General features: G+C 47.4%; 1 protein-coding gene across 2 annotated transcripts in view; it reads left to right on the top strand.

Moving 5' to 3' along the window:
- The first annotated feature begins 265 nt into the window (after positions 1-265).
- LARS1 (leucyl-tRNA synthetase 1) overlaps positions 266-14,632 on the top strand; it is a 37,230-nt gene continuing 22,863 nt past the window's right edge. Inside the window, exons 1-10 of one of the 2 annotated variants that reach the window (XM_068159109.1) lie at positions 266-284; positions 2,684-2,802; positions 3,301-3,388; positions 4,638-4,718; positions 5,146-5,286; positions 11,095-11,256; positions 12,328-12,440; positions 12,820-12,883; positions 13,374-13,441; positions 13,749-13,974. In XM_068159109.1, the coding sequence (XP_068015210.1) occupies positions 3,338-3,388; positions 4,638-4,718; positions 5,146-5,286; positions 11,095-11,256; positions 12,328-12,440; positions 12,820-12,883; positions 13,374-13,441; positions 13,749-13,974 (906 nt within the window). In that variant the 5' untranslated portion in view covers positions 266-284; positions 2,684-2,802; positions 3,301-3,337. Of the gene's footprint in view, positions 285-602; positions 658-2,683; positions 2,803-3,300; positions 3,389-4,637; positions 4,719-5,145; positions 5,287-11,094; positions 11,257-12,327; positions 12,441-12,819; positions 12,884-13,373; positions 13,442-13,748; positions 13,975-14,632 lie in introns of those variants that run through there. The other variant, XM_068159101.1, reaches the window with a different exon arrangement.

The raw sequence follows: 14,632 nt of genomic DNA, 5'->3' as shown, positions 1-14,632 counted from the left end.
CGGGCGCGTTTAAAGCGGCAGCATGCCTCAGCGGACAGCGCCGCGGTGGCACCCCCTAGAGGCCCGGCGGGATCCCCGCGTCGGGGGCGGATTTGATTTATTTTTCGGTTTTTCGGGGTTTCCGCAGCGGGACATGCTCCCTGGCCGCCCCCTTGGGCCGCGGGCTCGGGACTCTGCGGTGACACACCGGGCAGCAGTGATGTGCCCCAGCCTCCCAGACCTGTGTTGGCGCTGGAGCTCTGTCAGGATCGACCTCAGCGCGAGCAGCCCCGACTGTCGGACCGGTGAGACCTATTAGACCCTGTTATTGCGCTGGGCTGGCCGCTGGGAGCGGGGGTCTGTCTGCGCTCGGGCGGCGCACCGGCACAGCACCGGGTACGGGTGGGCGGCAGAACTACAGGAGACGAACAGGTGCACCGTCTCCGTCCTGGCTGCTGCAAGCGGCGGTGGGGAACAGGAGCCAACCAGTACAAAAGACCCGCGCCGGCAGCGCCCGCCTCTGCTGGACCGCCACCTCGGTTTGGTAGGGCCCGGCCCGCTCCGTCCTGCTGCTTGTTACGGCTCGGCCCCGCCGGGGGGTGTGGCCTGGTCCCGCGCGGCGTGGGCGGGGCGGGCGCTCAGTGTCCCGGCAGGCGTGGCGGCCCGACAGCCATGGCGGTGAGTGCGGGCGGGTCGTGCTTCCTGCCAGCTGCCGTCTGTGAGCGCTCTGGGCCCGCCTCGTGGGGTCCTGCTCTGGGGCCATGGTGGGGTCTCTGCGGGGTGTCCGCCGGGTTCCGTCCCCGGGGCCGTGGCCGGGCTCCCTGCGCTTCCCTCCGCACCAGCGTGGCGGTCCCCGTTCTCGGCGCTGTGGTGCGCGGATGGTGCCCAGGGCCGTGCAGGGTGGCGGGGACGCCGGGCGGGGTGTAGCTGCCCCGCGACGTTTTGGAGCCCCACCGCTGGTGCTGGGCGGTGTGTTTCGGGGGACTGCCGGAACCGGCGAGGCCGTGAGAGCCCGCGCGGCTCCGCAGCGGCTCCGGTGGCGGTGTAAGGGACGTGGGGACTGGCAGCTGGCAGAGCCACGCGGCGGGCGGTGATTCAGTGGCGTGGGGAATGAGGGGTCAGCGATGAAACGTCCTGGTGTGAGTTAGAACCTACCATTAAGCTTTCGTAGTTTATTTGCTTTTCCTTTAAAGGTATTTTGCAGTTTGCTGTGGTGCTTTTCTCTCAGTCAGGTTTCTGTTTGCTTCTAAGAGTAAAGGCAGGCACAGGGCACCTTGTAATGCTTTCATCTTGCGGGAAAAGACCCCAAGCCCTTGGGGTATGTGTGTCAAGTCTATGGCTGTGGTATCTGCATCGGTTATGTGTCCTTTAATAGTTAGCATCATAAAACTCCAGACTGTTTTGGGTTGAAAGGGCCTTAAAAACCATCTAGTCCAACCCCCTGCACACAGCAGGGACACCTGCAACGACAGCAGGGTGTCAGAGCCTCAAGCAACCTGACCTGGAATGGTTCCAGGGATCAGGTAGACATAGCTTCTCTGGACAACCTGTTCCAGTATCTTGGCACCATCGCAGGGAAGAATTTCTTCCTTACATCTAATTTAAATCTCCCCTCTTCCAGTTTGCCACTGTTACCCATTGCCTTATCACTGCACACCCTTGTAAAACATGTTGCAATGTATGGTATGCTAAAAGAACAAGGAGAAGGAACATTGTATGCTTATTGGTAGTGTTTGAACGCTGATGGAACTGAAAATAATTTAAAGCTCTCTCTGAGAACTACTGTTAGAATAGACTTGAATGCCAGGGTCTTCTGGCATAGGAAGTTCTATTCCCACCTAATATTAGCAAGATGAAGACACATTGGATGGGTTTATGAAGAGTCTGGAATAAAATCAGAATTTCAAGTTGGTTGGTTGGTTTTTTCCTTACAGTTTATATCCATTCTCATCTCCTAAGTTCAGAAACCTCTAGTTAGGCCCTGGGAAGATCAGTATCTTTGTGTGTTATGCTGGCTACTGTAGAACCTTTCCCCTTGAAAAAACAGTTATTAACTCTTAAAGACTTTTGATCTTGCTTCAGAAGGCAGGATCCCAAGGATTTCACATCAAGGACACTGAGATTCTTGAACATGTCCAGAGAAGGGCAACGAGGCTGGTGAGAGCTCTTGAGCATAAGTGATACAAGGAGAGGCTGAGGGAGCTGGGATTGTTTAGCCTGGAGAAGAGGAGGCTCAGGGGCCTCTACAACTGTCTACAACTACCTGAAAGGAGATTGTAGCCAGGAGGGGGCTGGTCTCTTATCCCAGGCAACCAGCACCAGAACAAGAGGACACAGTCTCAAGCTGCACCAGGGGAAGTTTAGGCTGGAGGTGAGGAGAAAGTTCTTCATAGAGAGAGCTGTTAGCTGTTGGAATGTGCTGCCCAGGGAGGTGGTGGAGTCACCATCCCTGGAGATGTTCAAGAGGGGATTGGACGTGTCACTTGGTGCCATGGTTTAGTAGTCATGAGGTGTTGGGTGACAGGTTGGACTTGATGATCTTTGAGGTCTTTTCCAACCTTGTTGATTCTATGCTCAGCTGTTGAGATGGTGCTGCAGTGTTAGAGAGCCCAGAGGAGTGCTCACCCCTCGTGAGAGGGCGGTCTGTAACACATTCTGCGTTTGTTAGCCCCTTCAGGCAGACTTTCCCTTTTGTGTTTCACAGGAACGTAAAGGGACAGCCAAAGTCGATTTCCTGAAGAAAATTGAGAAGGAGATCCAGCAGAAGTGGGACAATGAGCGAGTCTTTGAGGTCAACGCTGCAGATAGGCAGAACCAAAAGAGGTAGCTGCTTTTGTTTTCTCACAGATTTTGTCTTTGACCGCTTGAAATGTGCAAGAGAACATAGTGTGTACTCAAAACAGCCTGCAGTGAGAGAGCCCTGTGAAATGAGAGGCTGTTTATGCTGAGAAAAAAACCCAATCCAGAACTCAAGACAGTGGGAGATCAAATGAATGACTTCAAGCCTTTGCAGTAACTAATATACAGAGGCAGGATTAGAATTTGTTACCTTTGGGAAGATGTTGTATCTGTTTCAGAGGTTCTTTGTGTTCTCAGGCCTATGTGGGTGTTTTCTTTTGTGTATGTTTTAAAGATGTTAAAGCCTGTTACTATATCACCTCTTTAAAATCAGAGACTCCTGTTACTGGCAGGGAAAATATTACTTTAATGTCCCTGTGGGCTGGTGATAGCTGAACCTATCTGTTAACCTGCACTTGTGTGTCTTCTGATGGCCATTTTTAAAGCTGGTTACCTGTTCTGATTCTTTCCATTTCTTCTCAGCACAGGGAAGTACTTTGTCACCTTTCCTTACCCCTACATGAATGGCCGCCTTCACCTGGGACACACATTTTCTTTATCCAAATGTGAGGTAAAAACTTTCCTTTCTAACATCTTTAAATGCTACTCTGGAACCAGTGCTGATTTAGCAGCTACGTTTTGAGCTAACAGAACACCTTCTTAATAACTTGGTGGCCAAGAAGGCCACTGGTATCCTGGCCTCCCTCAGAAATAGTGTGGCCAGTGGGAGCAGGGAGGTCATTCTGCCCTGTACTCAGCACTGGTTGGACCACACCTCGAGTACTGTGTCCAGTTCTGGGCCCCTCAATTTAAGAAGGATATTGAGACACTTGAATGTGTCCAGAGAAGGGCAATGAGGCTGAGGAGGGGTCTGGAGCAGAGCCTTGTGAGGAGAGGCTGAGGGAGCAGGAGTTGTTTAATCTGGAGAAGAGGAAGCACAGGGGTGACCTTACTACTCTCTACAACTATCTGAAGGGAGGTTGTAAACAGGAGGGGTTGGTCTCTTCTCCCAGGCAATTAGCACCAGAACAAGAGGACACAGTCTCAGGCTGCACCAGGGGAAGTTTAGGCTTGAAGGGAGGAGAAAGGTCATCACAGAGAGAGTTGTTGGCTATTGGAATGGGCTGTCCAGGGAGGTGGTGGAGGAGTCCCTGTCCCTGGAGGTGTTCAAGAGGAGATTGGATGTGACACTTGGTGCCATGGTTTAGTTAGTCATGAGGTGTTGGGTGACAGGTTGGACTTGATGATCTCTGAGGTCTTTTCCAACCTTATTGATTCTATGATTCTATGATTTATAGATCAGTGGCTTATTCAAACTTTCCTTTTATCCCCTCTTTTCAGTGGCAATATTTTTGGTTGAAGAGAAACACCACTCATTGTTTTTCCTAGGAGTCTAGAGCACAGCTGTTTCCTCTATTCAGTCTTTCAGTTTTCCCAGCACTTTTAGGAAGTGCTGTGAAATAGCACAAACTTGCTGTCTGATTTGGTGATGAGCACTGTGCTCTGGTGTGCTAACAGATTCTAGTGGACAGAATCCTCCAGGATGAATCCCTTCTTTGGCCCCATTTTTCTCCAGCCCAAACCAGCCTCCTGGAAATTAGGAGCACTTGTGCTTCCACAGCCAGGCAGTGGCAGAGCTGATTACAAAATCCAGTTTCAGCACCTTTTTCTGTTCTCTACCTTCCTGGATGCTGGTAGCTGTCTTCATCTCTTTCATTAGCTTCATGTCAAAGAAGGAACTGCACTTATTTTATGAGAAGGAGGCCAACTGAGGCTGGTGCCATTTTGATTTCATCTCTTTCATTTTTCCCCTTTCACAGTTTGCAGTTGGGTATCAGAGGCTAAAGGGGAAGAGCTGCTTGTTTCCATTTGGGCTGCACTGCACTGGGATGCCTATAAAGGTAAGAGGTTGGGAGGTGCTGAGGGCTTTTTGTAGTGGTTTTTATACCACATGCTATCTAGGACATTTGTTGCTGTCTAGTCCAAACGTCACTTTATCAAAATTTTATCAAGCTGATGTGATTTGCAACCTGAATTTGTGGTAAAGATGTGCTTGAGCTATCCATTATCACTTTCCAGGAAACAAAAAGCTTTAAACCCAAGTTTTCTTGTGGTTTTTTTTGCAAGAAAATCAAATCCTCTCTGTGACCCTCTTCCTGCTATGTCAGGGTTCCTGAGTGTGCAAGATCTCCTAGGGTTTAATGCAGGATCCAGGGATGTTTAAAGTGTGGTGAAATGCTAAGTGCTGCCAGTAACAAGCACTCTTGAGCCATGACTGAAGTGACTGCCACAGAGAAGTGCTGACAGACTGCCATTGACTCTCTTTAGGCTTGTGCAGATAAGCTGAAGAGAGAAATGGAGTTGTATGGCTGCCCACCTGAATTTCCTGATGAGGAGGAAGAGGAGGAAGAAAATTCTGCTAAAAAAGAAGATGAAATTATCATCAAAGACAAAGCAAAAGGCAAAAAGGTAAACTTCAAACAAAGACTTTATGGTTTGGTAGCTTCAAGGTATGCTTTAGGGATTCTTCTTGCTTTGCACTTGGAGACCCCTGGGATACACATTTTGCTTGGTTTTTCCCAAGGCAGCTGAGTGCTTCTAAGGTAGGCTTGGAAAAGACAACAACTGTGTGGTTCCAGGGATAGGAGTTTAATGTGTGACATCTTAGTGGTGAGCTGGTGCTCTGGTTAAGAGTATCCTGAAAAAACTGAGACCACCCAGAGTAACACTCTCTTCCTTTTTTTGTTTTCTCCCCTTGTTTTTCTTTTCTTTTCCTTCTTCTGTACAAAGCATTCACAAACACGTTATAGGAAGTAGCCCTGCTCTCTCAGAGGTAGGGGATGATGCATATATATGTCTGTATGTACACACACACCCTCTGTTCTGACTCTTTTCTTGTGAATCAGTGTCTGGCCTCTCCTGGGTGGCTATGTCAAGAAGTAAAAACATCCAAATTGTTTTGGCTTATCAGATGGATTTTGGGATTATCACAAAGTAAGCAAATGAGTCAAGTCCAGGCAAAATTCAGAGGTGTTATGCGCATTGTGCATGTGTGCTCATGGCATTGTCGCACTGGAAGAACTGGATTGGGATTCTGTCTGCTCTGCATCAGCAGAAAGTGTGATCTTGCTGCTCTTCAGTATCACAGAATCACCAAGGTTGGAAGAGACCTCGAGGATCATCGAGTCCAACCTGTCACCACAGACCCATGACTAGACCATGGCACCAAGTGCCACGTCCAGTCTCCTCTTGAACACCTCCAGGGATGGTGACTCCACCACCTCCCTGGGCAGCAGATTCCAATGACTGACTCTCTCAGTGAAGAACTTTCTCCTCACCTCCAGCCTAAACCTCCCCTGGCGCAGCTTGAGACTGTGTCCCCTTGTTCTGGTGCTGGTTGCCTGGGAGAAGACCAACCCCTTCCTAGCTACAACTTCCCTTGATGTAGTTGTAGAGGGCAATGAGGTCACCCCTGAGCCTCCTCTTGTCCAGGCTAAACAATCCCAGCTCCCTCAGCCTCTCCTCACAGGGCTTGTGCTCAAGGCCCCTCCCCAGCCTTGTTGCCCTTCTCTGGACACGTTCAAGTGTCTCGATGTCCTTCTTAAACTGAGGGGCCCAGAACTGGACACAGTACTCAAGGTGCAGCCTAACCAATGCAGAGTACAGGGGCACAATGACTTCCCTGCTCCTGCCGGCCACACTATTGCTGATGCAGGCCAGGATGCCATTGGGCTTCTTGGCCATCTGGGCACACTGCTGGCTCATGTTTAGGTGGCTGTCAATCAGCACCCCCAGGTCCCTCTCTGGCATCTCTCCACCCACTCTGACCCCAGCCTGTAGCTCTGCATGGGGTTGCCATGGCCAAAGTGCAGCACTGTCACGGTCCGGAGACATTAGATGTCTCGGTCCAGAGACACAGTTCTTTTAAATATTCCCGTGTTGTGAAATTAAAGGCACAAACGAGGCCAAAGTATCAACAGCTAGACTATTTATTAGATAAATAAGAAAGGGAGAGGGAGAAAATAGAGAAAGTGGACATAAGAAGGGAGGGAGAAAAGAGAGAGAGAGAGAGAGAAGAGGAAAGGAATTATATTACCACACCCCTCATCCCCCCCAGGACAGTTAAAGTCTGTGGAGGAAAGGTGCTGCAGGAGATGTTCGGTTTGTAGAGACACCGTGGTGAGGCTTTTGCTGGAGAACAGCTGTGGTCCTCTGGGGAGATGTTGGGTTGATACAGGAACAGTGCTGAGGCTCCTCTGGGCAGCCTGGGTCTGTAGAGGGCTGGAGCTGTGGTCCTCCGGGCAGCTTCTGTTCTCCGGAGCAGCATTGTCCCGGCTTCTCAGCGGCCTGGCCCGTCTCCTGTGTTTTTCTTCATCTCCATTTTTCTCCCCGTTTTTCTCCTCTGTTTCTCTCCTTTGTTTCTCTCCTTTGTTTCTCTCTACAAACCAGCAGTTGCTCAAGTCTTTTATACAGTTTTTTAGTCCTTAGGTATGTAGTCAAATATTGTCCCTCAGGAATTCCAGTGGCAGGAAATCTGTGTGTTTGGGCAAGACCCTGGCTGGAGGAGGGGGGAATCTCCGTCTACCCTGTCTCCATCCAGACAAAGCTCAGGAAACAGGTGGTGATTATCTTGCCCTAAAGGTGTGATGGCTGGGTCCTTGGGTCCATTGTTGTAGTCCCGTGTTATCACGATGCAATCACAAGCTGATTTGCATCCAGGATTGGTGGACAGGATTCTTTCCACCTTCTTTCCAGTGGCTCTGCTATCACTTTTATCTTTGTTGACTCACATAGAGAGAGACAAACTTATTAGACTGTCACACCACCCCGTCAATCAAAGATAAAAGGAAGAAAGAAAGGAAAGAAAGGAAAGAAGTGGAAAAGGAAGGAAAGAAGTTTTAAACAATTTTTGCAATAGACATAAGTTTTGATTGGCTAACAGCACAAATCTGTTGTACACCATCATTAGACACAAACTGCATGTTGGACACTACATGTTGAATCACTGTATACAACAGGGATTTATACAAGATTGACAATGCTAAGAAAATATAACAAAATTAAACCAGGTAATTACACAAGGTGAAAGCATCCTTGTTCCTCCTGGAAGCCAGGAGAACAAACAAACCCATGCCCCCCCACCCCGTCAGTCCTTCAGTTTGGAATTGAAGTGAGAGCTTCAGTCCAGATCTGAATGTCTGCGGGGTTATGGAAAGTACAGTCCTTGAAGAGATGTCTTCTGTGATGCAAAACTTGAGAAGTCTTCCATATTGTAGCAAGACAAGTCCTTCTGACAATACATCAGGTAGTCTTCAGCATTAGAACTTAAATTTAGCATTAGAACTTAAATAAGAAACACAAATAAGAAACACAACCTTGAAACATACAAAACTGGTATTTCCAGGTTACCATTCAGAGCCACCCTCTCAGGTGATAATTACTTTGAATGGGCCTGTAAGTATCGTTGATTGTTTCAGGTTCTCTCAAAGCCAAGCTAAACACAAACAAAGGCCTTTTTCCAAACCAAGTACAATTTTCTGGTGATCTCCTGACTCATGCTTCACCCCCCAATTCACCGCTGGGAAGTGAAGCCCTTAGTTGCCCTGGGGGCCATATCCCTCCCCTCATCAAATGGTCCCACCAAGAGGGGAGCAGTGACCTCAGCCCTCTTTTTAGGCTCGGGCCAACATTGCACAATGATTCGTAATTGTCTCGTGGCTACCCCATCAACCACTTCTTTTGGAATACCTTTCTCCCGACCCACCCCCCACCAATATTGCCGGGTATTCAAGTGTTCCCTGCCCCCAGCCAGGTGCCTACTAGGAATACGGCGCATCTGGCCTTGGGGGCTTGGTGGGTGAGTCATTTTCACATGTCTCAAGCCTCTAGTTTGAGGTTTTTTCATTTCCTCAGGTACACTATACTGCCTAGCATAATCTAATAATTCCCTCCCCACATCTTGCCATGTCCTGGAAGAAAGTGGGGTATTAGCTATTTCTTTTTGAAGCTGGATACCTCTTATTTTAAGCAAGTCAGAGAGGCCCCTGATCAAAGGAGTCATTCTGTTTGCATCCACCAGGATAGAAAGAGGGGATTCAAAATGATGTTTTAGTTCCCTTTCATATATCATCTGCAGGCATGCAGCTTTTTGCACATTCTCCATTATCTGATTCATCCCTCCCCGCAGAATTAGGGGTTCACCCCTCTCTTTTGGATCAAACCCCCCTGCCCAATAGGCAGCTCTTTGCGTAAGACTCCAGGGTCCACTTCTGTTTTTTGTAGTTAGAAAAACATTATCACCCCAATAGCCCATGGCTTCAGCTTCTGTTAACAGAATCTGATCACCTCCAGTTTTTGAAACTCGCCAGACATATTCCACCTCAGATTCCTCAGCAGAGCGTGCAAATTCTTTACGAATTTTGGCCAATTCAGTGTAGGAGAAAGGAGTTTCTTTGGTTGTGATAGTGGGGGTAACCTCCCCATCCTCATATAAAACTTCAGTTTTAATGAGAGGTCTGATATGCGCAGCAGCTTCCTTAGCCACTGTCAGTTCTGCCCGAGGGCACATAGGGGCAGACTCCAAGTAATTCACACCCTCTTTTGAGTCCAAATACGAATTTTGCCTCCTCTCCTTTTCCAATTGAATTTTAAGATCTGCCACTACGTCTTTCAAAGTGGCAACATGGCTTTGTAGTGACGAAACTAAGTCCTGCAAAGAGGAAATAGTTATATTTTCCTGTTCATGCCATTCATCTTTCTCCTTCACTGAGGCGGCTAAACAGGCACCTAAAACCGCACAAATAAAACCTTTGCCTTTCCCGGCTTTTGCTCGTGCATCTTTCTGCAGGGCCACAATTCTATCAGCCACACTCTGGAAATTATGCCAATTTTCACGGGCCCAGTCAAGTACCTGTACAGATGGGCGGGCACCGTGAACTTCTAAAAGGTTAAAAAGCCTCTCACTCCGGGCCATCTCTTTTGTTTCACAAAGCATTTCTTAATAGGGCACTAAGTTTCACAGGGAAATCAGATCAAAACACTGTTTGTACCAGCAAAATCTTCCCTGGAAAAACGTACACTTTTAAAAGGCTTACTCCAAAATAATCTTCTCCAGGAAAAATGCACAATAGATTTCTCAGGAGAGGTCACACACAAGAAAAAACAACAACAACCTGGGCTTCTCAAGGAAGTCACACTATTTCCCTGAGTGAACCCACACTTGCAAAAGCTTCTCAGCTTTTGTACGACAAATTTTTTTGTTACACTAGGATAACAACCTTGTGATTCTTAGGGAAGAGTCACTCTGTTTCCCTGAGCGAACACACACCAGCAGAAGTTTCTCAACTTTTGCTTCAATACTGGGCTTCTCGGGAAAGCCACACTTTACAAATATCACCAACACTGGGTTTCCTAAAAGAGGGTACTGAGAATTCTCGGGGAGGTCACACTATACAGTCAACAGTTGTACCCCAGATAATCTTCCCCGGGAATGCACACACAAATTTAAAGCAGGGTACAGAGGATTCTCGAGGAGGTCACACTATAAAACCAACAGTTGTACCCCAGATAATCTTCCCCGAGAAAGCACACACATTTAAAGCTTTTGAGAACTCCCACACAGTCTCTCTGAAAATTTCGCTTCAAGCACTCAGCACTTGGACTTGTTGAGTGCCATCCCATTGGACTCTGCCCTTCTGTCCAGTCGGTCGAGGTCCCTCTGCAGAGCCTTTCTACCCTCTAACATCTGCCCCTAACTTGGTGTCATCTGCAAACTTGCTGATGACTGACTCAATCCCCTCATCCAGATCATCAATGAAGATGTTAAAGAGCACAGGGCCCAGCACTGATCCCTGGGGGACGCCACTGGTGACTGGCTGCCAGCTGGATGTGGCACCGTTCACTACCACTCTCTGGGCTCGGCCCTCCAGCCAGTTCCTAACCCAGCTCAGAGTGTAGTGGTCCAAGCCACGAGCTGACAGCTTAGCCAGCAGTTTGCTGTGGGGGATGGTGTCAAAGGCTTTGCTGAAGTCCAGGCTCTTGCAGGTAGCAAGTTATTGTTGTGCACAGACGTAAAATATTTGGGGGATAATCACTGCAGAAAAAAAGTATATAAATGGTGCAGAAATTCTAATAATTAATTTTCAGAGCTAGAGAAAGGCCATTAGAATATTTGTATTCACTTGTTTATTTGGGAATGGGAACCATGCCACCAATGCAGAGAAGTATTCCTGAGCTCATGCAGCTGTCACATTTTCCTGATCACAATTGTTCTTTCAGAGTAAGGCTGCTGCCAAGACTGGCTCTTCCAAATACCAGTGGGGAATCATGAAGTCTTTGGGTCTTTCTGATGCAGAAGTAGTCAATTTTTCTGAAGCTGAGCACTGGCTGGATTATTTCCCTCCCCTTGCTGTCCAGGATCTGAAGAGCATGGGATTGAAGGTGAGTCTGAGATCTAAAACTCCTGAGTTATACGAGCAGCCATGCTTTCTGGATGTGCTGCTGCTTTGAGAAGGTTATCTGCAGAACACCAGAAATATTTCTGGTTTATGGAAATATTAATTTAACCTTCTAATAGTCTTGGCATGCTTATACCATGTGCAGTGATCTCAGCTGGAATCAAAAACTGAGTGAAGGAATTGTGACCTCTTGTTTCTGTATGAGATCCCTGTTCTGTAGGCAGCATTGGCAGTAGCTTTAGGGAGACTCAAGATGTGCTGTTAAGTAAAGGTACTTGTCCTACTGACAAGTGATTTTTAAGACTAAAGATGAAACAGGTAAATGTAGCTTGAGTGGCTGTTTAGAACTCCCACAAAACCTCTCAAATCCTCAGTCAGCAGGCAAGGCCTTGAGTCTTTGACATCTCAGGTCTGGAAGACTTGGAAGCACGCAGAGACTGAGTGGATATATTTCTAAGCATGCACCCTTTGTGTGGTCCTAGAATCAGGAAAAGGTTTGGATTGGAAGGGGCCTTAAAGATCATCCAGTTCCAACACCCTGCCATGGGCAGGGACACCTATTAGACCAGGTTGCTCAAGATTCCATCCAACCTGACTTGGAACCCTTCCAGACTTGGAGTCTCTACAGCTTCTCTGGGCAACCCGTTCTAGTGTCTGTCCATGCCTTTGTAAAGTGCCCCTTTATTAGAATTAGAATAAACCTTTATTAGAATAAACCAAACAAGGTTGGAAGAGACCTTCAAGATCATCGTGTCCAACCCATCAACCAATCCAACCCACCCAAACAGCTAACCCATGACACCAAGCTCCCCATCAAGTCTCCTTCTGAATACCTTCAATGACGGCGACTCCACCACCTCCCCGGGCAGCCCATTCCATAGCGCAATCACTGTTTCTGTATAGAACTTCTTCCCTGTCCAGCTCTCCTGTAGCCCCTTCAAATAAATGTACTTGCATTATCTTCTTCTGATTTTTTTTAAGATGTAGGTTTCCTGCTGTGAGGTTCCTTCCATTTCTGATGGTATTCACTTACTGGAGACTCTGCCATTTGCAGGTGGACTGGAGGCGTTCCTTTGTCACTACAGATGTTAACCCTTACTATGATTCCTTTGTACGATGGCAGTTCCTTACCTTAAAGGAGAGAAATAAGATCAAGTTTGGGAAAAGGTAAAGCCTGCCTCAGCTCTGAATCACTGTGAGTCTGGATAAGCAAAGAGGGAGCTTAGAAAGTGTCGCTAGAACATGCTTACAAATCACATTAAAGCAGAGTCCTTTCACTGCGCTAGACAAGATGAAGTTGTGTGTGTTGTGCTAGCTCAGAGTGTGAGCTTGTGGTGCTGGTTTGGTGTTTCCATGGGCAGCAGCTCAAAGCAAAACACAGCCCATACTGACATCTCTTCAAACTGACTGACTGGTGGCATAGATGGAAACAGATCTGCACAAAATTCTAAAGTTCCATCAAGAGCTCTCTCTTCCATGAAGATCTTTGTTTTCCTCTTGGCTGTGTTCTTGTTTGCTGCTAACTGACACTGGACCTTTTTTCTAGATACACCATTTACTCTCCAAAGGATGGCCAGCCTTGCATGGATCATGACAGGCAAACAGGAGAGGTAATAATGTGTTGCTTATCTTGAATACTGAATGGGAAAAAAACTTGTCTTGGGCAAAATGGGTTTTGCATGTCCAGAGTGATCCAAAGCTCTCAGTGCAGGTGGAAATGGAGTGAACTCCTTTACTGGGAAGATTTCTGTTGAGCTGTAGACATTGGTTTCCATTGCAGCTGTTTGCTGTGGTTATTTGGCAGTTTGTGTCAGCAGCATCACTACCTTGTATTGTTCTCTGTTCAGTCAAAGCAAGTCAGCTGTCAGTAGCTGATGTATTGTAGAGGTAGAGGATGTGGTGAGTCCAGTTTTGGACCGAGGGCCGAAGGATGACCTCTGTCTCAAGTCTGCATTGTAGTGAGCTGCTCTTTTTGACAATTGAAGCATCATTTACCAGCCTTGCATGGCATTTGGTCTGGGTTACTGTAAAACAGGAGCTGGTTTCTTTACTGCTCAGGTCAGTGTCATGTGTTGACTGCTGCATGTTTGTGAATTGCAGGGTGTGGGGCCTCAGGAGTACACACTAATAAAAATGAAGGTCTTGGATCCTTATCCTGCAAAATTAAGGTAGGTCTTGAATTTGTAGTGGCAGATAGGTTCTGTCTTGTGACCATTGAAGTAGACAGTCCAGTTTACCTAATGCAGGATTGAATTTCACCCTGTCACTTCAAAGACTTGGCCTCTGTGGGTCTCACACTGGAGCTTTAAAATAGAGGAAGAAAATGGAAAACCCACAAAGAACTTGGCATGTTTTGATCCCTTGGGAAATACTACCTCAAAGTTCATATTAGCTTAAAAGCCTGCTTTGCATTACCTTGGATGGCTTTGTTCTGATGATTTCTCATGTACTTTTCTTTTTTCACCCTTCCACAAGTGGCCTAAGAGGAAAAAATATCTTCTTGGTGGCTGCCACACTCAGACCAGAGACCATGTTTGGCCAGACCAACTGCTGGGTGCGCCCAGACATGAAGTACATTGGCTTTGAGACTGTCAGTGGGGACATCTTCATCTGCACCCAGAGAGCTGCCAGGAACATGTCCTACCAGGGCTTCACCAAAGACAATGGAGTTGTGCCTGTTGTCAAGGAGCTGATGGGAGAGGTGAGCATCTTGCACAAGCTTGGCTGTTCCTGTGAGGCTTAATCTTGTAGAGGTGATTGTAGAATTCTGCTTACAATGAAAATACAGCAACTGCCACACAAACTACTGCAAACCTTGGAGTGTTTAGTGGTAAAACAGGAAGGCAGCTGAGCTGCAGCTGCTTCTGGGAGTTGAACCTGAGGCTCATATCTGTGGACAAATGCACTGCCATTGTGTGGCTTTAAGCAAAAGTTTTCTGTGTGCTGGGGAGAGTGGTGACTGCTTTAGGAGGAATGGAAAGGGACAGAAAGAAGAGCTAGAAAGGGCTGTGTGAAAAGACTTTTTGTCAGTGCTGATGTTCTCAGCCCATTTTTGAGTGAAGCATTCTTAGCTAGGTGGTGGAATGTTCTGATATTTACTATCCTTAACTTCTGTGCTTTGACTAAAGCTAGTTAGTGACATTTGTTCATCCTAATGCAGAGCACCTTCTGGCTGCTCACATCACTGTCTCCACTTGCTACAGTTTGTCACCATCTTTCTTGAGGATGAAGTATGAAATACAGTTTTGGTTTCTTTGTTGGGGGTCATGGTGTGAATTCAAGCAAATCAGAGAGAAGATGACTGCAGCTTCCTCCTGTCAGTGCATAAATGGTCTTGATGTGCTTCTCCTGCCTCCCTT

This window comes from Melanerpes formicivorus, unplaced genomic scaffold (genome assembly GCF_026170545.1).
Source record: "Melanerpes formicivorus ecotype bairdi unplaced genomic scaffold, bMelFor1.0.p_v2 SCAF_2, whole genome shotgun sequence".
NCBI lineage: Eukaryota > Metazoa > Chordata > Aves > Piciformes > Picidae > Melanerpes > Melanerpes formicivorus.
The sequence above is the reverse complement of the archived record's forward strand: the minus strand, read 5'-3'. Positions and strand labels throughout refer to the sequence as shown.